A 23426-nucleotide genomic window follows, 5' to 3' on the forward strand; every position below is an offset into this window, starting at 1 on the left:
GTTCTGGTAACAAATGAAGCAGAAATCCACCAGAGTTATGGAGTTATTCTCTTCTTTGTGATACAACCATGATCATGGCATCGGGGCTGCGGCAAAAAGACGCATTGTCCAACAAGTTGCCTTTAAAAGTAACTGATGAGCATATGGGCTAAAAATACAGAACAAGAAAACTGTTCAGGTTTCATCAGACAAAACAAAAAAAAATCTCTGCCACTCATTGTGGAGGCTCAGCTTATGATGGGAAGAGAGAAATTAAGTGGAAGAACTGATACTTGATATCAAAGGTAAGGGTGTGTGTGTGCACTGGGATGTAAATGAGGCTCTAAAAATGTATAAAACCTAGAAAAAGAAAGCGGCTGCATTCTGGGAATCACATTTGGGAGAAATGAATAAGAAACGATGAATATATTCAGGCTTTTCTCCTCCTGACCTGCATGAGGAGGGTGAGACTGTTTTATTTTCAGTGTCATGTCAAAGTCAAGAGAAGTCAAATCAAGTGAGTGGAAATCCAAATGGGCACTGATGCATTACAGCAATCTTTGCCCTCACCGGGGTGTGTATGTTACTCTCTCATAGAAGGCTGCCAGCCCTATTACAGTTCAATAATACATTTGGGTACAATGACTTCTTTTCCCACCTTTTTAAAAATACTCCACACATCACTCCCATAATGCCGATAATGATCCGTGCTGGCAAGGAGAACTGAGTTTGACTTGCAAAGAGAAAGTGGGGGAAAAAAAACAAACATTTGAAGCGAGTCATCTCGGGAGGCAGTTGAAATAATTGGTGCTGGGCACGGGCTCTGGTGCCATGTGGTGTTGTTATTGAGCCTCGCTGGCTGCGACACAAAGACGGGCGGGCGGGCAGGAAGGTAGGAAGGCAGCCGGCAATGATTATGTTTGTGGGAAGGTGAATGTTTACACACTGGCCACTCACGTGGAGACCATGTGCTCACTCAGAAATGCAAGCTCATCTGCCAGTCACATTGGAGGAAGGGAAAAAAATGGGAGGGAGTGAGGAGGAGGAGGAGGAGAAGGAGGGGGTGGGAGAGAAAAATAAAGCAGCACTCATTGGATTGTGGCCAACTATTCCCATAGAAATCTCACACTCGCAGGCTGGCTGCAGCCCCGAAGCCGGCGGTTTTGCACTTGAAACGGCGCCCGTTGCTATTTTTGGGATGTGACCTGATGGAGGAACCCCAGAGGGAGTGACAGGAGGACAACGCTGATTCAGAATCCACCCTTCCCTCCCCCTCCAATCCACCCTCACCCCGTTCCTTCGGCCCTCCCTCCCTCCGGCTCTTCCTCTCCTGCTCCGGCGACTGCACAAACCCAGGCCTCTCTGACCCACACTGGAAATACGGCACCAACAAAACCACGTGAAACGCAGCAGGAAGGGAGTATCGCACTCCAAAGTGTTTCCCTGGCTGACGCCCAATTAATGTTCTCAAATGCAAAAGTGGGTTAGAGGCACATCATTAGGTCTTCGTGCTTTGGAATCAAGAACAGGGAACCGAACAGCGTGACATTCTTTGCTCAAACAACCATAGCAGGAACCCTTTTTCCAGCAGCCAGCATCGTCAGCTGACCTACACCCACCCCCTCCTTCTCCTGTTCCCAACCAAGAGATCACAAGACTGGTCATCTGACAGAGGGCTCCATCTGAAGGGCTCCGACTGGCCAGATGCCACGATGACCACCTCTGTAGTTGGTACTCACAGAGACTCAGAAGCTGCTGCTCAGAGTCAAATCTCAGCCACAAAACAAGTTCTAAACCACAGCTTCCTCAACACAGACCAAAGAGGAAAGGATTCAGTTAGTGGGTTCAGCTGAGGAGACACCTCAGCAGGAGGATGCACACTCAAGACGAACAAACTGTCATCATGAGACAGAAAAAAGGATTTAACACATGATCGTGGATGTGGGGTACTTCTAGAGATCCATGGGGGTGTAAAAGCAGAACAAGATCAATCGAGTATATCAGTCGTCATTCTTGGTAGTACCGCCTCACAGTGGCTTTTAAACCATATTAAGATTTGGGGATTGAGGTAAACTGTCTGATTATTATAGTTTGTGTAGTTTCGTTTGTGTGTAGTTTGTGTAGTGGAGTTTCTGCCTTTTTTTATTAAGCCTATTTTCAGTTGACAGATTTACTTTTAATCAAAGGTTGGCAGTGATGTAACTCCAAACTAGTTACGCATGAAACACACATTTATGTTGTCGTCTTGGAGCCTAGAGGTTGATGACCACCAGCTACACACAGAGACAAGAATCATGCCATTAAAGCAACTATCACTTTACACCAATCAAGATTAGATGGGTTAGGATGGCGGGTTAAAGGTACGACCACCATATTATCACGCAATACCAGGATTTCAACGATCTTTGGCTGTGTTTGGGTTCCAACGACCATTTCCAAGCAGCACTGATTAAAGCTCAAGAGAATCATATTAAATAACCACGTTTGCATTGTTCTGGTGCTAAAATTGAACTCCTAACTCTGAGACGGACTGTTAGCGGTCGTCATTCCTGCCACACTTTAAAGTCCACTGTGTGGCGTGCATGGCTAATTGGTACACTGAAGTGTGCATCATGTGTCCAGCAAAAAGCTGGGATTGAGTTAGCTGGAATAAAGTTGTGAGAGCAGTCTTCCATTTTTATTTTCCTCCAGATTACAGAATATCTGTAAGAAACAAAAAGAAGCTGGTTGGTGCTAACAGGTCCAGACTGGGACCAGAATAAATCAGCAGGACTTTAAAGTGACATAACATCTGAGAAAAACAGGAAAGTAAACAAAAAAAACCCAAACAAATGTGTTTTTGTGACAACGCTGCATGGTACGGCATGAAAACCGCAAAATTTAAAATATCCCTTAATGGCCCGATAACGCCGGCAAAAGCTCCGTTTGTGCAGCCTGTGTGCACTGCTACAGTGGCACGTATGCAGCGTACAGACTGAGCTCTTTAACATTCTGTAAATATCTGACAGCTCTGAATCCTCAGCTTGGATAGGCAGAAGAATTGTACACACACACACACACACACACACACACACACACACACACACACACACACACACACACACACACACACACACACACACACACACACACACACACACACACACACACAAGCTCCTACCTACTCCCACTCTGCAGTCATTGATTTTTCCCAGCTCAATACTGCACAGCACCAGCCTGTTCTGCTGACTGCACAAGCCGGACAGCGAGGAGAGGACGGAGGGGGAGGGGTGGTGGATGCTGGTGATACTGATGCTGCTGAGGCTCTGCTATTCAACACGCTCATTATTTAAGGCAAATGATGAAGAGGAGGAGAGAGGACATAGATCAGGCATGAGGAGGAGTTGAGAGGTGGCGTGGTTAAGTTGGAGTAGCGTGTGAGCACAGGTGGGGTGTGTGACTCTGTGTGTGGAGGGGGGGGAGCTTGAAGGAAGGTCACAGCAGCATTATCAATGGCAAATATGACAACTGACAATATGAAAATACAGAAACGAGCCATTTCTCTATGTGCAGGGGAAGAAAGGGGAGGACCGGTGAGCCGTGTTGCAGAGAGAGCAGCAGAGAAGCTGCAGCTCTTTCTGTAGAAAGCCTCTCTGTGGCAGCCATTTTGTGCTTTTTCCCAGCACTGCCTAACATGGAACTTCAGAGCTGAGAAGTGCAGAACAGACTTCGGGAGCTTTCAAAGGCTAAAAAGCAGCGTTTCGAACGATGAATTCGTTTCAAATTCATTTTAAAAACGATACAAACTTTCCAGAATTTTATTCTTCTTCGTCTCCTTCTTCTAACGCACTTCTTGTTCACAAATGCTGAAAATCTTCGCTGCTCCCACAATTCTTACATTCTCCACATCTCTCTCGCCCGTGCTGTCTCTGAGTCATCTGCTCTGCTCTCTGCCATCCTAATGTATTCCATTTGCAGATTACTTCACTGAATCAATCAAGCTCGACCAGAGCCATTAGTCTGCCAAGCCAGCCTTTTTTCCTCCCTCTTTTTTTCTTTGGTAGGTTATGAGAAGCAGAAAGTGGAAGAAGCAGCGTAGTGGCTCGGAGTTAATGACACGTATCTGGAACATGTAACCCTGGTCAGTGGTGTAACTAGATCTGGTGGTGGTGGTGAGGAGGAAGAGGAGGAAGAAGAGAAGGGAGGGGGGGTGCCAAAGTTCATCTTTGAGTCACACACTTGCCCTGACCCGCTTCATTCTGTCATCCTCAGACCTCAGAGTCTCACCCGCTGCCTGGGCTGGCAAGCTTCCTCGTTCTCAGGCCTCCAGATGCTGAACACAATATATACAGCAAAGAACAGAGTCGACACATCCGCTGTGGCAAAGTGAAGAGAGTAAGAAGAAAGGGATGGAAGAGGAAGAGGGGGAAGCTGGCTGCATGTCAAGGGCTGCCATGGTTACTGTGATCCACGTGGTTGACACGTTAGAGCCGACACAGTCCCTCCCCCCTGTTGCTGCCATTCCTAGGTCTGCATGTCTCTGTCGACGGCCTCCCTGTGTGCCTGGCAGGGTCACGGTGCAGTCAGCTACTACAAAAGAAGAAGCCCGTCATTGTTACAGGAAACGCAGACGCACCAAAGCCCTGTTCACCCCCCCACACCCCCCAATATCCCTCCAGCTCCTTTAATTACATTTGTTGGGGAGGACTGGGAGACAACACGGAAGCACAAAGCGGACAGGGCACGCTCAAACTTTTTTGTCTTTTTTTTTGCCATCTCATTCTGGAGATGTTTATGTTTATATGCCAACGACCTCGTCAGCAGAGCACTCCAGCGCTGCGCATTTACCACTTGTTCAGGACAAAGTAGGCTTTTGATATCAGAATGGGGTCATGGGAAAAGTCATCGCTTCCCTTTCAAGCTTAAGATCAAGTGAATTTTTTTTCCTCAGCGCAGTTTCTCTTCTCTTTCTCTCAGCTCAGAATCTGAATGTGCTGACTTGACTTACTGAGCCCAAAAGCACATTATCTCTCGCCTATGATCAGAGCGCTTGTCTTCATCATTCACCAATGACACACAGTCCTTAGACAAAGTACAATTTAAGATATTTGTTCTGTCAAACCACCAGTCAATGCTACATTACCATGAAATGCCAGCGGGTTGCTGAAAAGAAGACAGACGTGTGGGCGTTGCCGACATGTCAGCCGCCACCCCAGAGCCTCCACCTGTATCTGGGGACTGTATCCACATACCAAGGGCTGATGGGAAGTCAACCAAAGACCTGGGGAGAGGCTGCTCCAGCCCCAGCTCAAGATTTGCAGGGCTGAGCTCAACCATAAGGGGGCACTCCCATCCCACTATGAGGGAAGAACTGGAGAAAGGAGGAGAAGCAAGGCAGGCCCCTGCCTCAAACAGCAGCAGCAGCAGCCATTACAGGGTTTCACACACACACACACAGCACAGACAGACGAGAAACTCCAGGCACAGCCAAAGCACCCTATAGGTGCGCCATGCACCCTTACCATATATATATGCCACCGAGCAGATGACTCGAACCCCAGTTAGTGTTTGAAATTAACAAATCGCATTTGTGCAATTTCATCTCCCCAAGGTAAATAACAAAGGTGGATAGTGACAACAACAGCAGGGTGTCACAACGCTCACAGCACCCTGCTGGGGACAGATATCTCAGACACAATGTCTACTACCTCCACAGATGAGCAAGCTCAAACTCCCGAGAGATCAACATTACACTGCTACTTTATCAGCAGCGTGGGTAGGATAATAACATGGAACAGAAAGTAGAAGATGAAAGAGTGAACCAGCAAAAACAAAAAAAGGGGAGGATGCCACGATATACGAAAATCTAATCCTTCTGACACTGATCGGTGCTGTTCAGCTTTTACTTTGCTGTGTGATACAGGCTTGCAGTCAAAAAAAAATCTAGGCCAACTATGAATCTTAATCAATAAGTAGGGAGGTCTTTTTTAAACGCTCCACATTTGCCTAATTGAGCTTCACTGTGGGGGTAACAGGGAAAAAAAAGGAGGTGTGCAATGCACACAAACACTGCAGCAGCCTGTGTGGAGCTACCACAGAGTAGATGAAGGGAGGCGGTGGAGAGGAGGAGGAGGAGGGAGGGAGGGAGGGAGAGGGTGGTTGGAGGGGTCTGATTGCTGTGAATAATGGGGAGATGGTGTGTGCGTGGGGGGCCTTTTGTGGAGATCACAATAGTAGCAGGGAGTCCCAGGGCAGCGCACAGATGCCCGAGTGAGGCAGGCAGCTGCCCAGCCCGAGGTGAGGGGTGATGGGATGCGCAGGGCTGAGGGGGCTGGAGGGGCCTCGGGGTGAGGTGGGGGAGCTAGAAGGGTGGGGAAGCTCCAGACCTCTACAGCCAGTCTGCCTGCTTTCCAGACCAGCAACGCCCCTCCCTCTTACTGTCACACAGTGTGTCTAGAGGGCGCTACTAAAGCAACGGACACCAGCAGTGAATTAACTGGGGATAGGAGGAAAAAAATCATATGCAATATGAAAAGGGATATTTCGCAGAGCGAGAGTTAAATTCATTGTCAGCCTCTTTTCATCAGTCCGTGCTCAGCAGCTTGTTCCAGCGAGCGCCAGAGAAAGCCAGGGACATACAGTGCTGCAGTCAGCCACAGTCTTTGTGCTGCAAAACTAGCTCAGCCCAGCAAAAATGGAGGCAGAGGGGAGGGGCATGGGAGAGTGTGCACGCGAGTGTGAGAGTGAGTGAGTGTGCAGAGAGCGCAGAAGGGAGAGTGCTTGATGCACTCTGTGTGTGCGTGTGTGTGTGTGTGTGTGTGTCAGGGCTTTTTTGTTAAGTTTTTGGGGTGTTTTTTTTTCCAGGTGGAGAAACAATTCAGTGAAGTAAATGCAAAACAAGACACTTTGTCAACAGACTAAATTTCCTCAAATAGATTCATTAAAAATCATCTAAAGAAAAGAAGGAGAAAGAAACAGACGAGCTGGGAGAATGGGGGGAGGCACCCTGGAATCTGAATAAGACATGTCCACACAGGAAGCAAGGCCCCCAGAATAGCAACAGGAAACTGGCCCAGGACTCTGAATACTGTCAGAACCTCGCAAAACAAGGCTGCGCTGCACAGCGTTATGAAAGCTGATTTACTGAGAGAAGAGAGCGAACGAGGAAGGAAAGAGAGGGGGAGGAGGGCGCAGGCGAGGGAAAGAGAAAACGAGAATTTAGACAGAAAGAGGAACGAGTCAGAGAGAGAGGGGGGAGAAATATATTCATATAGAAATATATTTCAAACAGAAATAAAGAAATGCTGCACAAAAACAGAGTGTAATAATGAAAAAGGCGCTGAGGGGGTTGGGCTGGGTAGGAGAAAAAAGAGAGAGAGAGAGACAGAGAGAAAAAAAAAAGTGGGCCGGCCTTGTCAGGCTGATTGCTCCAGAGCTATGTCGCAAAAACAAGCTTAGCTGCCGCATGAGAGCAGAGCTGGGTTGGGCTGAGGAGGGAATGGGGATTGGAGGCAGAAGGAAGGGAGGGGAAGGGAAGGGAGGGGGAGGGGGGGACTCGGAGTTGATCAGCAAGGCTGGAAGATCCCTCGGTTCCAGATCAGAAGGCTTGGCACATAACATTAAAGGTCATTAAGGGGGGGGGGGGGGGGGGGGGGGGGGGGGACTGTTGTTGGTGTGGGTGGTCCCTGAGCTCTGGATAAGAGTGGATTCACGCAAAGGCGGGACTCAAGATAAGCAGTGATACGTTTAAAGGTGGGGAAAACTAGGATCTTCAGTGGATGGCTGTCCAACCAAAACAACAAAAAACAGGAACTTGAGAACACAAATAGCAGAAATGCATCAATGACTTTACACATAAGGCTCAAGAATCTGCATAATTAGGGAAATACATTCTCCTAACGGTAAAGACTCTTATTGTGAGAAGAGAAACCAGAGGACCAGGACAGAGGAGAGAAAAAACAAACTCGAGTGCAAGTGTATGACCAACATGTGACCTTCCTCTTAAGTCTAGAGCACATTCAGACACATCAGAAAAGAGGAGCACCACAAGCAGTGGGCGGTCCTGAGTGGGATTAGCCCCACAGTGGAGAAAGGGTGTACAAAAGACTTGGGAAAGGACAAGAAGGGGATTTTAAAGAAAAAGAAGGGAAAAAAAAGACTAGAAGAGAGGTGGGTGGGAGTGACGGGGCTTGATGGTGTCCTGCTAGTTATTCCCCTTTCCACGGTTTTTACACAGAGAGGAAATGTCACATCTAAGGAGTATGAAAGACGCCTGCTTTACTTCTGCTGGGCCCTCGACGAACGAGTTCCCGAGTATTCACGTCTGCATGGCTACTACTACAACACACACAGACACCCCAAAAATCTGACCAGCATCACACGTCAACATTAAAGGTGTGTCCCAGACGTGTGACATTAGCACAGACATCAAACTCGTTGAGGAGCTGCCAGAGGGGAAATTAAATAGCTCCTCAAGAAGAGCTAAGTCATTCATGTGTTTAAAAAAAAAAAAAAATGGCAGAGTCCCCCCTTTAATCATGAACTATGGTTATTCATTACAAACAGAGTCAATAATGTGAAGTATTTGATCGAAAAAAAGAACACAAACCCTTTTTTTCCTCACCTACTTCTTATCTCTTAATTCATTTCCTTTCCTTGAAATGCCACAAGTGTTATAAGGCCAGATGTATATTCGAAGACCACAAAGACTACTACTTTGCTGCTGTATTTCACCCCCCCCAAGACAAGCTTCAGTTAGATAACCAAACGGTAAAAACATAAAAAAATGAACAGCGAGGTAAATACTCAACAGTTAAACTGTGCATGTGTCTCCTGGAGCCAGAGTGAAAACAAACCAGGAACCAGTTGAACCTGCTCAGCTAGTTCCACTCTGACCGCACATGTGTGTGTGTCTCTCTATGTTTTAATCTCTCTCTCTTCCACTTCTTATCCGCAGCCCTGTTCTCAAACCGACTGTTGCTCTCCTACCTGCGCCTTCCAGCAGGCACTGAGCCTTCTGTACACCTTTATTCCCACCTCAGCAGCGGCCTAACAGACGCTGGGTTTTTAAGCACCTGCCTCAAACAGACCCATCTGTGCTCTCGATGAGGTGATGTCTGGCTGGCTCTGCACGAATGCTACTAAAGTAGCTAAATGGCATTTACCCCTCAGTCGCTGTTGGATCGGGATTCAAACAAGATCTCAGGCAGATTAAAAGAAATGAGTCTATACAAATTACTGCAGGTTCTTACAAAATAAACATACTTTTTTCCCCCCTTCAAAATAAACCTGTACCTTTCTTTCTGACAGATGCACTTAAATACGCTCCTTTGCTTGGCGTAAGGCTAATTAGTTATTTAAGATTAGATTAGCAAACGCTTCCTAAACGAGAGAAGTACAAACACAATTTAGTACCAGTTACTTATTTTGAGACAAGAACAGGAAAATTTGTATCTATTACACTCATCAATCCACTAATAAGTGTAAAATAAAAATAATCATACCACATAAAACCTCCACATTTATTGGGCTAGAATACAAGGAAGAATTTGTGTGTGGACAACACACACACAAAAAAACATTTCTATACATTTGATTTATACAACCTTGGTTTCATATGTGGTCAAACCAACACATATGAACCCCAACAAGTCTGACCATGACCCCTTAAATCATCTTTTCTTTTTATGACTGCAGCTGTAAATCTTTCTCTCGGTTATTTGGGGGAACTGCATGTTAAAATAGAAAAATTCAACAATAATCAGATCAGATATTACACATATTACTTCCAAACCTGGCTTGCTTCCTAACAATGTCAAAGTGAGCACATGCAATAGGTACCCATCCAGGCCAATTCCCACCTAAACCAAACAGAGGTTTTCCAGTGGTGACAACAAATCCGAGGTTGACTGTCTCCTGGTGTGTTCAACACGGGACAAAGGGCAACTTCACATTCAAGCCCGAAAACGGCTCAAGTTAGCGAGTTACTATAACTACATTCATTCTTTTTGATATTTGTATTCCTTGGTCACAAATGTTATTATCATTTCATTTTTTTTATACAAGTGTGCATCTTGTTTTCTTTACTGCAGTGACCTCACGTTTGAAATTATTTTATTATGGCAGAGCAGTTAAGACTTTGGTTTTTGGGCTCCGACCTCACAGGTCCCCAGAAATCATGCACAAAAACTGGAGTGATCATTTTTAGAGCCTGTCGGTGGACGTTGAGGTGTTAGAAGGGATGGATAGTGATGCAGGGCAGCGACATAAAAATTAAACAGACCGCCAATTTGTGCTGTGTTTGTTATATGGTATAAGTAGAGAGTGCCATGTTATGTGTGTGACACAGCATAGCTCGAGCTGCCTACCTCAACTAGCTAGTAGTAAGGACTAGGGGTGGGCGATATAAACGATATACGATAGAAACGATATAAATTTGGCCAACGATAGAGATTTTGACTATATCGCTCTATCGCGATAGCGCATGTTGATGATGTCATCAAGCTGCGCCTGTTTTGGTCGAAAGCATCGCAGCGGCTACAACCATTATCATCTGCAAATTATGGCGGGCGACAGTCATAGCAAAGAGATGAAGCACTTTTGAAATATGGGGAAAGCCAAAAACTGCGCTACCTCCACTTCCGTAACATTGATTCATTAATGTTGAATTCTCTCGCAGCTGCTCTAGTCCCATGTTGTTGCAGTATATTAATAACTAACCTTGTATTGTGCACGAATAATCTCAGTTGTTCTCCTGACTGAAGTTTGGCCCGTGTATAGCATCCTGCTATACGATTGCATTTGTCCCTAACCACCAGAATCCCTCACGTTAACTTTTATCGAGTGGAAAAAAAGTTGGCGTTCATCCTCCAGCGTCACTGTCAGAACTTGGTATGAAATGTTTAGGTGTAAACTAGCGAGCTAATTTCCTGTTAACTTCTAACTCCGTTAAATTAAATAAATTCTGTTTTCATGGATGCATGGATGTAAAACTTAATTGTTACACCCGATAAAGCAGCAACGCTGATGATTTAATTACAGATGAAAGAATTTAGACCGTTTTTAACTCTTAGTGTTCGTTTGACTTTGGGACCTGAAGGGACGGAGTTTTGGACCCAGATTACTCCGCGAAGCTCCTCACTACGGCAGCCGTAATGCTCTGACAATCCATCAAGCAGTGCGGCTTACCAAAGTTGTACTAAAACATTTTTTAACAGATTTCTGCACGCCAAAATCAGTTCGAGGTCAGTAAGCACAACCAGAATTCATACATAAGGCGCACTCTCGATTTTTGAGAAAATTAAAGGATTCTAAGTGTGCCTTATAGTGTGGAAAATACGTTATACAGAAGAAAAGAATATATCGCGATATATATCGTTACCGCACATGCTTCAAATTATATGCGATATGAATTTTAGCCCATATCGTCCAGCCCTAGTAAGGACCACTGTCTGTATAAGTAGGTGTCCTGTTAACAACAGCAGAATTGTGATGCAGGCTGTAATGAATGTGTGGCTCTTTTTTTAACAACACATCCATTTATTTTGAGTTCGGGGGAAAGGACCGGGCTAAGTACTATTTTTTTTCTTACTGAGAGCAGTCTTTACACATATTTCAGTTCTATCGCACAAAGCATTGGAGTTTTTACACCACTCTTTATTGTAGAGTTTCATTGTCACAAATCCTTTTCTCAGCATTTCTGACTTGTTGGTGATATTTTCTGCCGCTTTTATAGTTTAGCAGAGGTTACAGAATAACTTCAGCACCTTGTACAACAGGTATCATCGATGCACATCTACTTCTAACACCTGCAGGTGTCACCCCAGCTGCTCGGACTCAGGCTGGCAGGGTTATACTCTGAGTTAGCATGGTCTCATCTGCACACACTTTGGTGCCGCAGGGATGAGGAGGAAAAAGAACGGGAGGAGGAGATCTGTTTACCACTGCCATAACCAGATTAATGGCTCTGTCGGCCAATCAGACAACACTGATGGGGAATCCCTGAGAAGATAGAAAGTAAAAATAATAATAATAAAGAAATAAATAAAAATAGCCCTGGCCTAGCCTTCCTGACCAATGGCCAGGTCCACAGAGAGGTGTATAAATAAATAAGGGAAATAAATAAAAGAGGAGGGAAACACATCCTGAGGGCATCCCCTACTGGCGTAGACAGCGCTGCCTCTCATCCCTCCCTCTTTCAGCATCTTCCACTCCAACCAATCACTCACACTATTTGAAGTTATTTGCTTGCACTCCCTCAGTCCCACACATCTCCCCCCCTCCCACCCCTCCAAACTCTGCTCCCTCACTTTCATTCTTTCTTATTAATGATCTCATTTCTCACTCTCCTTCCCTGAGGCCCAGAATGAGGTTAGATCTGCAGTCTGACCTATAAACACTGCCATGGAAACTGCAACGTGTTACAGCGAGACACCTCTTTAACACGGAGCATGGGGTGGAGGGCTGGTGGAGGGTGAGTGTGTGTGTGTGGGGTTGGGGGGTTCTCTCACCTTTATCTTAGCCAGAGGGCTATCAGATGCGAGATTTGCTTCACTTTCAACAATCCTTATCCAGGCAGAACTATTTTTCCCCACTTACTGATTTCTTTGCTCTTTAAGAGCAAATGGAAACCGTGACTTTGCTTGCTCGTGCTATCAGCTTCTTGTGGGAAGGGTTGGGGTCTAAATTAACATTATAGCGCTCTTTACCTCTCCTTCAAAAATTCTTGTGCTGTTGTCACTGATATCCAGATACTACTGAATTCAACTTTATTTATACAGCGCCAAATCACAACAACAATCGCCTCAAAACACTTTATATTGTAGAGTAAAACCTAGAATAACAGAGAGAAACCCCCAACAATCAGATAACCGCCTATGAGCAAGCACTTGGCGACAGTGGGAAGGAAAATCTTCCTTTTAAGAGGAAGAAACCTCTGGCAGAACCAGGCTCCAGGAGAGGGACAACGATCTGCCACGACATGTTGGGGGAAGTTAGGTAGAGGGTGGGAGATACTTGGTTTCAAATATTCCATCTAGGAGGGAGAAATTTCTCAAGATACTGTGAATTTAGCAACAAAGCTATTACTCCACTAACATCTGCAGAACAAAATATTGGGCCTTTTTCTACTAAAGCACATGATACCCACAGAGTTGTGATCATGTATAACATTTCCATCACATTGCTCTGAATAGATTGACTACCAAACCATTGGATTCACAAGCACAATCGATTGCACGGTGGAATCCAAAAGCCAACATTTACTCCACATTTGCATGTTTGCTTCACTCTGAGTGACACTATACAAATTCACCTATGAAGTAACTCAAACTGAATCACAGAGCAAAGCCTAGTAAACATCAACTGTTTTGAGAAATAAGTTCAATTTTAGTCTGAGTTTCAAGCAGGAGAAATGGGTACAGAGTAAGAAACACCAGGATGGGATTTGCTTAAATCTCATTTAAGGGGTGAACCCATGGTCGAGGGGTTTTAGGCGCTTACCAAATCGGCTAAAGCAGCCTAGTTCCCGGATCAACACCCAGCCAGAACTTTGCTGCATGTCATTCCCCTGTTCTATCCCCACATTTCCTGTCAATCTCCACTCCACTCTATCGAAATAATAAAGGAAAAATATTATAACATGTTCACAGAGGCAGCCATAATGACATTTAGAGCTGGGTGATTTTCCTCTACCACATATGGCTATAGATTCTGAATTCAATCAAGTCTGACTAACATCACTAATTATATCAGTGCTGTCCTACATGTTGGGCTGACTATGCGGTTACGATTACAAATGGTTTATAAATGTTAGTTTAAATGTTGCTTCTGTGGGATATTCATCAAGGGCGTCTGTGAATGTGGTCTGTGGAATTCTGGCGATGAAACCTGCTACAAAATTCAGAAGTTAAAAGCGAAGACAGAAGCCTCACCGGCAGACTGGATGGCCGCGCCTGCATGCTGTCTTCTTGACTGCTCTTGTTTGGCTGGTTAGATGGAGGAGCGCTGGACTGTGAGCTGAAGGAATCCTGGGAGAGTTCCTGATTGGAAGAACGAAGACAAGAGACAAAACGGACACAATGTAAAAAAAAAATAAAATAAAATCTCAGAGTCGAGCATTTATTACTGCTTGTTCCCTTTTTGCAGTGCACAGCTAATATAACCACTGTCACACTGATACAAATAACAGATCTCCACTGGGCTGGATAAATGTAGAGAGCCGTGACCGACTGTGATTTGAATATTTACTGTACGTCATGTTTGTGTTGCCACAGGGCTCACATGGCATGGGGAAAACTCACTGCTTATTCTACAGCTTGTGCTTCAACTTATCATATTTTTTTATTTATTTTTTACAAGAAACTACTAAAAACTGCCCCGTTCTGTCAACGGTCTTGTGTGCGGTCCATTTCCTGTTGTTCATACTATCCATTTAACAGACAGGAGCCTGTTTAATTAACTAAGTAATTAAAGCTTAATTACCAACAAAGCAGCTCTGAGTGGGCCACACCAAAGGTTTATTCAAAAGCTCTCATGGCTGTTTCCCTGTTTAACCCTTGTAGAGCAGCATCTCACTTCTTCCATGTGTTTTTGCTATGGAAAGCTGAGCATGCAATGTTCTTTTCAACAGACTATTGAAAGTTATCAAGTGAAGGCATTTCCTGGGAAGCAGGCAGTTTACAGTGCCACTGTTAGATCGTCACGGACATCATTACAGCACTGATTAAGTACAGTAAAGTCAAGAGCATGTGTCAGCGCAGGAATCTCCTGCTAATGGAAACACAGTTGCCCCTGACACAGCACATCACATCAAATTACAGCTAAAGTGTTCTAATAGAGTTTTGTGTAAGGATTACCTGTGGAGGAGGTGGGAACCTCTGATAAGGTGACTGCTGCTGCTGCTGTTGTTGTTGTGGTGGTTGCTGCTGCTGCTGCTGTTGTTGTTGTTGTTGCTGCTGCTGTTGCAGCGGGGGAGTCTGAGAATATGGTGATGGCTGGCCCTGCTGGCCATGACCTGGAGGCTGTTGGGCTTGAGGAGGTGGACCTCCTGGTTGTTGTTGTTGTTGCTGCTGCTGCTGTTGTTGTTGTTGTGGTGGTTGTTGTTGTTGTGGGGGCCCTTGTTGTTGTGGGGTTTGCTGCTGTGGTGGCTGCCCTGGACCAGAGGGTTGCGGGTACCCAGGCTGGCCCTGAGAGCCCTGCTGACTTTGCGGACCAGGTCCCTGCTGCTGCTGCTGTTGTTGACTCTGCTGTTGCTGGGGAGATACATAGGGTGGCTGTCCTGGCTGAGACTGCTGGGGCTGGCTATACGGAGGTTGACTCTGAGGAGGGCCGTGGGGACCTTGAGATTGTTGGTATGGGGGTCCTGGCTGCCCGTGTTGGCCTGGAGTCTGTGAAGGATGGCCCTGTTGGGGGTATGAAGGTCCAGAGGTTCCCTGGGGTTGGCCAGAGTATGGAGGTTGCTGCTGTCCAGGGTGAGGCGCAGGGCCATGCTGACCATAGTAGCCCTGACTTTGCTGTCCATAGCCTCCTGGGCCCTGTTGTCCATATGCTGACATCTAGAAAATAGGATATCAGTTATCAACAGTAGTTTATCTTCAAAGGGGAAGACTAGCGATGCTTGATCTGAAAGTGCGAGCAGACACAACCAGGCACAGTTTTACTATCCGGAGCCCCTCTGTGGAATATCAGTCACTACCTGAATACAGCATGTGTACTGATGGGATCTGCAGAAATATATAAAAATAACTCAATATTCAAAGTCACCTCTTTAGTTTTCATTTTTTACCATTCATTCTCCACAGAGTAATCAGAGCATCTCTTCATCTTCCTCACAGATTAAACAGAAAAGACAAACTGCCCCCCCACCCCTCAGTTTGAGTGGTGTGTTCCTCACTATAAACTGATCAGTCAAAGCACATAAGAAAAAGCATCCAAGTGTCGGAATTCAGCCGTGTATTGCTTTAAATTACTGGCATGAAAATAAAAATTGAGTTTTGACTTCATCTCCTTGAACTTCAATATGAGCCTTTTCATATTCTGCCCGAACCTGCTCGCGGAATGCCTTTCAATACCAGTGTTTTTGTTTCATTACCCTCAAGGAACATGGAAGGAGAAAGCGCTGACCTTGTGAGGAAACACTGTAATAAGAAAAGAAGAAGGGGGGGGGAGCCATGTGTGGGGTTTTTTCTTCTTCGCAAGGGGACTGAAGGGGGGTGAGGGGGTTCTCAGCTACTCGAGAACTATAAGAAAATACAAGATAGTAAAGAATGGCCTCACATTTAAAACAACATGAAGTGGCTGTATTGTATCTGTCTGACAAAGGCGGGGAAGCCGTTTTCTTCTCTGCAGGGCACTTATCGAGTCCACGGTCAAACACCAGGCAGGCCAGTATGAGATAATCACACCACACAATGGGCACAAGACCACAGGCAGCGGACGCACAAGAAAAAGGCTTCACTCTACGGGATTCCCTGCATGCATTTCTCTGTTAAGATGAACTGCCTGGCTGAGAGAGTTCAAGAAGGGGCTTATTCCTAGCTATGAGTAAGTAGCTATAGCAAACTGGATGTTTGCCGTTTTCAATTGGACAACGCTGTCAGAAGGTGCTGCCCACTGTGCCTGTCGACACAGCTTGGATTTCCCCCCCATCTTTGGCTTTCAAGCATGAAAATAAATCAGACAGTGGGAAACTGATGGGCTGCTCTCTTTTGTGTCTATCCCTGTAAAGAGTTTTTTTCACCCCTCCTCTTTCTTCAGAGCCTTTTGGGATTCAAGTGAAAAAGATACAGAAACACAGTTTGGTTGGACTCTTCAGAGGAGGTTCGTGGATGTAGTTGAGGAAGGGTTGGTGTGACAGAAGAGGCAGAATTTTGGTTGGGGCTTTCATCCACCCTAATAACTTATTATTTAAAGTCCTGTTTAAGTATGCAAGGTAAGAGACACTCAAGGTGACAATGCTGATATTTCTTTGATGTCTAGCAGAGCAGGTGAACGTTATTTGGTTATATGTTAATGCACTTTATCCTCTCTAGTTTACAAGATATATCTAGTTAAAAAAAAAAACAGACACAGGGCCACACTGTAAGTCTTTCAGATCTTTAGCTTTTTGTTTAACTACAATTGTTATGCTAAGCTAACTGTCAGATATGACACACACACACACACTCCTCTCAAACCATGCTGTAGTTTCTTATCCTAGTTCATGTCTTCTTCTCACTAGATGGTACAAATTTGTGGAATAAATTCTGACTGCACAGTGCTGCTTTTTTTAAACTCGACTGCTACATATCACCTTACAAATATTTTTCTTGTCATATTTCTTATTCAAATTATTTCACATTTCTTTTTAAGGACTCTTAAATTGGTGCAGTAAACCAAAATGTACAAAAACATCTCATCACCTACTTAGTGGACAATCTGCTAAATTTACTAGCATAATTGATGAAAAGAATTTAGCCTAAGTCACCAGATATTTCAAAAATAATCTGCACAGAAATGTCTTAACAGCAAATATTGGTTGTGCAAGGTTTCAATTAAAACTGTACAAATAGAGAGCCAAGTTAATCATTACTGACCTGTTGTCCGTATTGCATGCCACTCATGGTTCCGGGTGGTCGGCTCTGCATCCCAATAGGGTACCTCTGAGGGCCCGGAGGGCCATAGCCCTGCCCTGGGTAAGAGCCTGCCTGCTGGGGTCCAGGCCCTGTGGGAGGTCCTTGCTGCTGCTGCGAGAAGGGGTTGGGTCCTCCATATGGTTGGCTGCGCATCTTCCCTACCTGGTCCATTGGGCCTGGAGGCTGGAGAAGATACAAAGAGAATATGTGATACATCCATGAACTGACGAAATAGATTGCTGGAATGACAATTCTGACATTAAAGCTGTATGGTGAAGCGGACTTTAGAAATAACTGTGTGATCCACACAATTATTGTGATTTTAGTGCTGATGGTAATGGCATGTCTAGAGTCCCTATTAGAGGGTTCAGTCATACCTCCTAACAAGCTCTATAGTGATAGAAATAAAGGGATCTTGTTCCGAGCACAGTGAAGTGACAGAAAAGGATGAGAAAATGCGGTCCAGGTCAAATTTAGCTAGAGTTATTTTAGAACCTTTTTTAGTGAGTTGTCTTGAGAAGGCATTACTCAGCATGACTCCACTGCAGTGTGTCCTATGAGCATCATCTCATAAACCAGCCACAGTGTAATCAAGCAAATATAGAACAAAAAGCAGAAGGGAGGGGAAAAAAAACTGTAGTGGATTTACTTTCCAAATAGAAAGGGAAAAAAAATTGGCCATGAATGAATGAATAAGCCCACTACATCCGCCAGGAGCATTTCCCGGCCCAGGAGATCATTGTGCCAGTGGGTGGATACTGTTACGGCAGAGACGTTGGTAAAGGTTTCTATGAAAATAAGCTTAAGGAAGTGGAAGTGTCTGCGGTGGCTGGAGCTGTGCCCACCTCTCAGCTGGAAGCCGTGTAAGGATAAAGGGTGGGGTGGTGGATGTGGGGAATGACCTAGGGCATCCTGGACTCGTAGAGATCCACATGGTAAAAACAGGGAATGTTACGGAGTCAGATGGCATATTCTGGGTTGGTGGTGGTTTACAATGAGGTAGCTTCATCTGTCAACAGCTGGAACCAGTGTCATAAAATGTCTATGCCATAAAGTCGGTGACAGTGTGTTTGTGTGTACATAACACATGGTGGGATCCCTTCCGACACAACACTCCCCCAGCATGAGAAAAAAAAAAAGTATATCCAATATTTCTAAAAAATTTATAAAATGGGATTCCACTGCAGCATTATTAACTGGTCATCAAGTGGAAAAATAAACAAATAGCAATTCACAACAAGTTTTCTGCTCGTTTGCCATGGTCTGATGCCATCAACACATCACACTTCTGACAGCCTGTGCATGTTCCCATCAAACCCACCGCAGCGGCGTCTGAAAGTACAAACCACAACGGGGTCTTTGAAGTAGCAACACCTCCTGGCCTGCTGACCTCGGGCAGCAGACACAAAGGTTTCATTGCTTCCCACGGTTATTAATCTGTGTGCAAGTGTCAGTGTGTGTGTGTGTGTGTGTGTGTGTGTGTGCCTGCGCGCGCGTGTGCGTACGGGTGTGTTTTTCCTCCCCCAAAAACCTCTTTTCCTCGGTTAAGGGAGACAACCACTGGGGCTATTTATAGCCAGTGAGACGGAGAGGGCAGTCTGCCGAAAATGTAACAGGTCCCAGCTGCACTGCTGTTTGAACCCGGGCCAGGGCTTGCTCTTCCTGGGCTTTAATAAAGCAGCAGGCTTTGGCACTCTATGAATGACAGTGCTGCAATGAAAGAGGGGGAGGTCGGGGTAGGGGGTGACTCAGTAGGAGGCTTGTGTGTTTGCGAGTGTGTGAAAATATGTGTGTGTGTTCCAGAAGACTGTAGCTGTTGGAGGTGGTGGTGGGGGGGTGTGGAGAAGGGGTGGATCAACAAGCTGTCAGCGTGGTCAACCGACATTATCCAAGATAACATATTCCACTCCAGATTTTCCCTCTAGCCTCCTCCAGGCCAAACTCTCCTGAGCTCCTCCAGGTTCACAAGAGTGTGTGTTTGTGTGTTGTGTTGGATGTCTGTGCAGGGAAGGAGTAGGTGGGAACAGTGGGAGGTGGGATGGGGTATCTTGCACTCCCTTGGGTCATTACCGACCGCACCAGGGGTAGAGGTAACAGGCTCCACTGTGACCTCTAATGCACTTTTAACCTCAGACTCGAAGAAAGGACACCATGCCTGCTGCCCCCCCTCCCCAGTCATGCCAAGATAGGAGTCCAAACATCACTCTACACAGCTTAAATATGACTGGTAGAAAGCAGTGAAGCAGACACCACATTGTTGCTGTTTTTTTTACACATTTCCAAAAGTTTCTTTTGTCCAATTATGGCAATGAGGAGCCAAGAGGAGGAAAAAAAAAAAAAAAAAAACTGGAGCGGTTTCTTTCACTGGACAGAAATATCCTATAGCTCTTTTCTAATGAGCTGCTTAAGCAGTTAGACAGAGCCTCCTGAGTCATCTGTAAAGTGTGCCACCGAGGCCTGAATCACCGGTAATGTCCTCCAATCCACATGAAAAATGACTAGCATGCAAACAAACTACAAAAGCCGGCACACTAAAGGTAAAACCTATTTCTCATTTAGACAAAAATCTCCCAGCGATGACTGGGCCATAAAACAATCAACCTTTCTTCCCCTCACCAATTTCGGTCGATACTTTTGCCAGCAGTGAGAATATTTCTAAATGAGCGAACAAACTGGCTTTTCCATTAAGAACCATGACAGCTCGGCACCCAGCTCAGTGGGGAGAGAGCTCGCAAGTACGACTTGACTACAATCGGGGTTTCCAGCCCGGAGTGGAACGTGCATAGTAACGGCTCCCGAAACAACCACTCTTCTCCCTCTCGTGTCTCAGTTATCACCCACTCCACAGATGCAGATAGGGGTGCTTTGATCAGGTCAGGAGATAGTGAAGGTGAGCGTGCACTGTTCACAAGTGTGTTAACGTATTTAAAATTAGGCTTCATTTTCTTATTTTTTGAGTCATAACTATTAAACATTCTAAATCTTTTCTGTAGGAAAATGAGGTGAAAAAGCAGAAGAAACAGGTAGACTGCACTCCATTGAATTGTGTTAGCACAATTTGTGCTTCTAAAGATTATGAAAACATCATTTAGAAGAAAAATTAATTTGTCGTATTCGTTGAATCAATAATGCTCCTGTTTTGCTGTTTTTCCACTTTACGTGGACCAGTTCTCCCAGTATACAGCCAGTATAAATGTATTTATTTTCTCTGATACACCCGCAGACCTTCCACGGTGTAGACTCCAGATTGTGGGGACAAGCAGTTGTCTCTACCTGACAGGCTTCATGAGTTCAGGGAAATCCACTCTTAAAAAAAAAGTTCAATAAATGCATGATGTTTCAAAAGCTTGAATTGAGCAACTGTTTTTAATCGTCGATGACATTCCTGACCGCAATAATTTGTGATTATGACTTGCCACAATGAGCAGCACGGCATTAACAGATTTATAAACTTTGTTTCTACGTAACGTAACTATTGTAATAATTAACTGCAAAGTCACTGGATCAAAGTCACTGACCTTTTTAGAAATCAGTAAAGCATAAAAAATAACTACTACCTTGAGCCCTATTTTGCGGGCTTTGGCCTTCATATGCGTTAAATCCCCCCCCCCCCAAAAAAAAACAACAAAAAAAAAAAACACCCATAAATTATAAATCTGCTATCACACAACTGGCAATGTGACAAATTTAATCTGCAATGTAGTCAGTCAATTAGCATTCAATAACCTGTTTGGATAATTAAAGTAGCTGAAGCCAAACTCCAAAAATCCAATGAATCGCCATCATGACCACACAATATGGGTAGGATGTGTCGAAAACCGCGCTCAATATAATCTTATCACATTCATGTTTTGGCTCGATGGGTTTAAATGCATATGGTTTACAGCTCAGCATAAAGATGAGGAACGCAGGGTGTTTGTTTTACCTCTCTGCCTCATTCGATCATGTTAACACATCTGTACTCTGCAGGCTGGGAGATAGCTGTGGCCGGCCTACTGCTCGGCACTTCATTGATCTGTTTACCAGTATTTTCCTTGGATTGCTTAAGTTGTTCACATCGGACATACCATTACACATCCTTCAAATTCCCAGAGAGCTTTTGTAGAGGCCTTTGTAGGTGCGCGAATGTCTGCTTTAACCCAACTAAAGAGTCTACTGCATCTTGTAGACAGAGGCCTGTGAATGCTATACAAGAGTCTGTTTATCGTTCTCTTGCTTACAGAATTAGCACTGCTGCTGCTCCTCAAGTTGAGAATTTTATCAAAACCAAAAAAAAAAAAAAGAAAAAAAAAAAAAGAATAAAAGTAGAATTATGTTAGCAAAGATTAGCAGTACAAGGTTGAGGGAAAAAATTCCAATAGAGGAGATCTATACATATCATTTGTTAGTTTCTGATCTATTTAAAAGGACACTGGATTTCAAGGTGAAACAGCCATATCTTTAACAGTATGGGCATGGTTGGTGGTTGAATGTTCAAGGCGAAGGACAGAAAGAGAATCGTTTCTGATGTATCACAGGAGAATGTCAGTGGTTTTAGTGGTGAGGTCAAGATGGACACAGCGGAAAGACGATAAGGCACGCAACACTACCGAGCTGAGTGCAAGTGCTTTGAATCCAAGTGCTTTGAAAGACAAATGGCCACAATAAAGGTCTCGCAGAGAAACCTGCCACCTGCCACTTACTGGCAAAATATGGTCCATCTCATGGAATTTATAAAACTACTTTCTTACAGCATACAGTATTAAAAGCTAGATTCTCAATTCCAGTTTTTCAACAAAGGCCACTCTGTGAATGATAAACATTTGAGTCTATTTTAGAACAGCATTTAACACTTTGAACTATTTCCCCTTCCTTGACTAACCAATTGACTTTGTCCGTTAAAATCCCCACAGTGTACAGCAGAGAATTCAAATGTTATGTTTTGACTGAAAAAAATGACATTAAGTTCCAGTTTACTTTCATATACAACAAAGATGCATCCAATATTAAATTCAACAGACTATGCAGAGCTCTCACCAATTTTAACATTTGCTTTTTGGTGTTACCTTGAAAGGGCTTCTAGCATGTTAGCATGACACACCCAAACAAATTACACTGAACATTAAAACACAGCATCTGGGAGAAAAAAAAAAAAAAAAGACCTCAGAGAAACTGTTATATTTATTGTTCGACTTACAAAACCCCCCAAATTAACAGGTAGCACTCTCTTGCTTGATGGCTAACCCTACGAGATGTTAGCAACCTTTAGAAATATATACTCCTGGGTAACAATAGCACTAAATTAGCTTGGTCACATTATAACTCTCTTTTATAATCTGCTTTCCCCATTTAGTGTCATTTACATACACAACACACATACATATATATACACACACACACACACACACACACACACACACACACACACACACTTTCTCCTGTAGGATCTGTGTGGTGCCACTGAGAATCAGAGAGCATATCCCTTATATGGTCATGTCACACATCTTCTGTAGCAAGATTATGAGGGGCAGCAAATAAGAAGTTAAATAGAGGCTCATTTCAGACAGAGGAGCAGTAGCGAGGCTCAGCACGAGATAAATGAAGAATTATTTTGATCTGTGAATCATGCAAAGCTATTATGATAGAATCCAAATATAAAAATAAGGTTTAGAAAAGGATCATAATAGATGTCCGTTAATTTTTAACATTTACCATGACCCTGTGAATGCCAGTGGTTTACCTTAGCCACACATAAATAACATAAAAGAGCAAATCAGACAACAAAGAAAAAACATGGTATCTGAAAATAACTCATTCCAATTACAAATAAAATATTCTATGACATTCTATTCTCATGAAATAGACTGCTTGTTATAT

The 23426-nt window shown here is 44.4% G+C and overlaps 1 protein-coding gene across 2 annotated transcripts in view; it reads right to left on the reverse strand.

The window, feature by feature from the left end:
- arid1ab (AT-rich interactive domain 1Ab) overlaps positions 1 to 23426 on the reverse strand; it is a 53694-nt gene that overhangs the window by 12465 nt on the left and 17803 nt on the right. For both annotated transcript variants that reach the window (XM_080862474.1, XM_080862473.1), the window contains exons 2-4: positions 17532 to 17753; positions 14814 to 15512; positions 13890 to 13997 (exon numbers count right to left, since the gene is read on the reverse strand). In XM_080862474.1, the coding sequence (XP_080718600.1) occupies positions 13890 to 13997; positions 14814 to 15512; positions 17532 to 17753 (1029 nt within the window). The remainder of the gene's footprint in view (positions 1 to 13889; positions 13998 to 14813; positions 15513 to 17531; positions 17754 to 23426) is intronic.

The sequence above is a fragment of the Rhamphochromis sp. 'chilingali' genome (assembly GCF_963969265.1).
Source record: "Rhamphochromis sp. 'chilingali' genome assembly, chromosome: 17".
NCBI lineage: Eukaryota > Metazoa > Chordata > Actinopteri > Cichliformes > Cichlidae > Rhamphochromis > Rhamphochromis sp. 'chilingali'.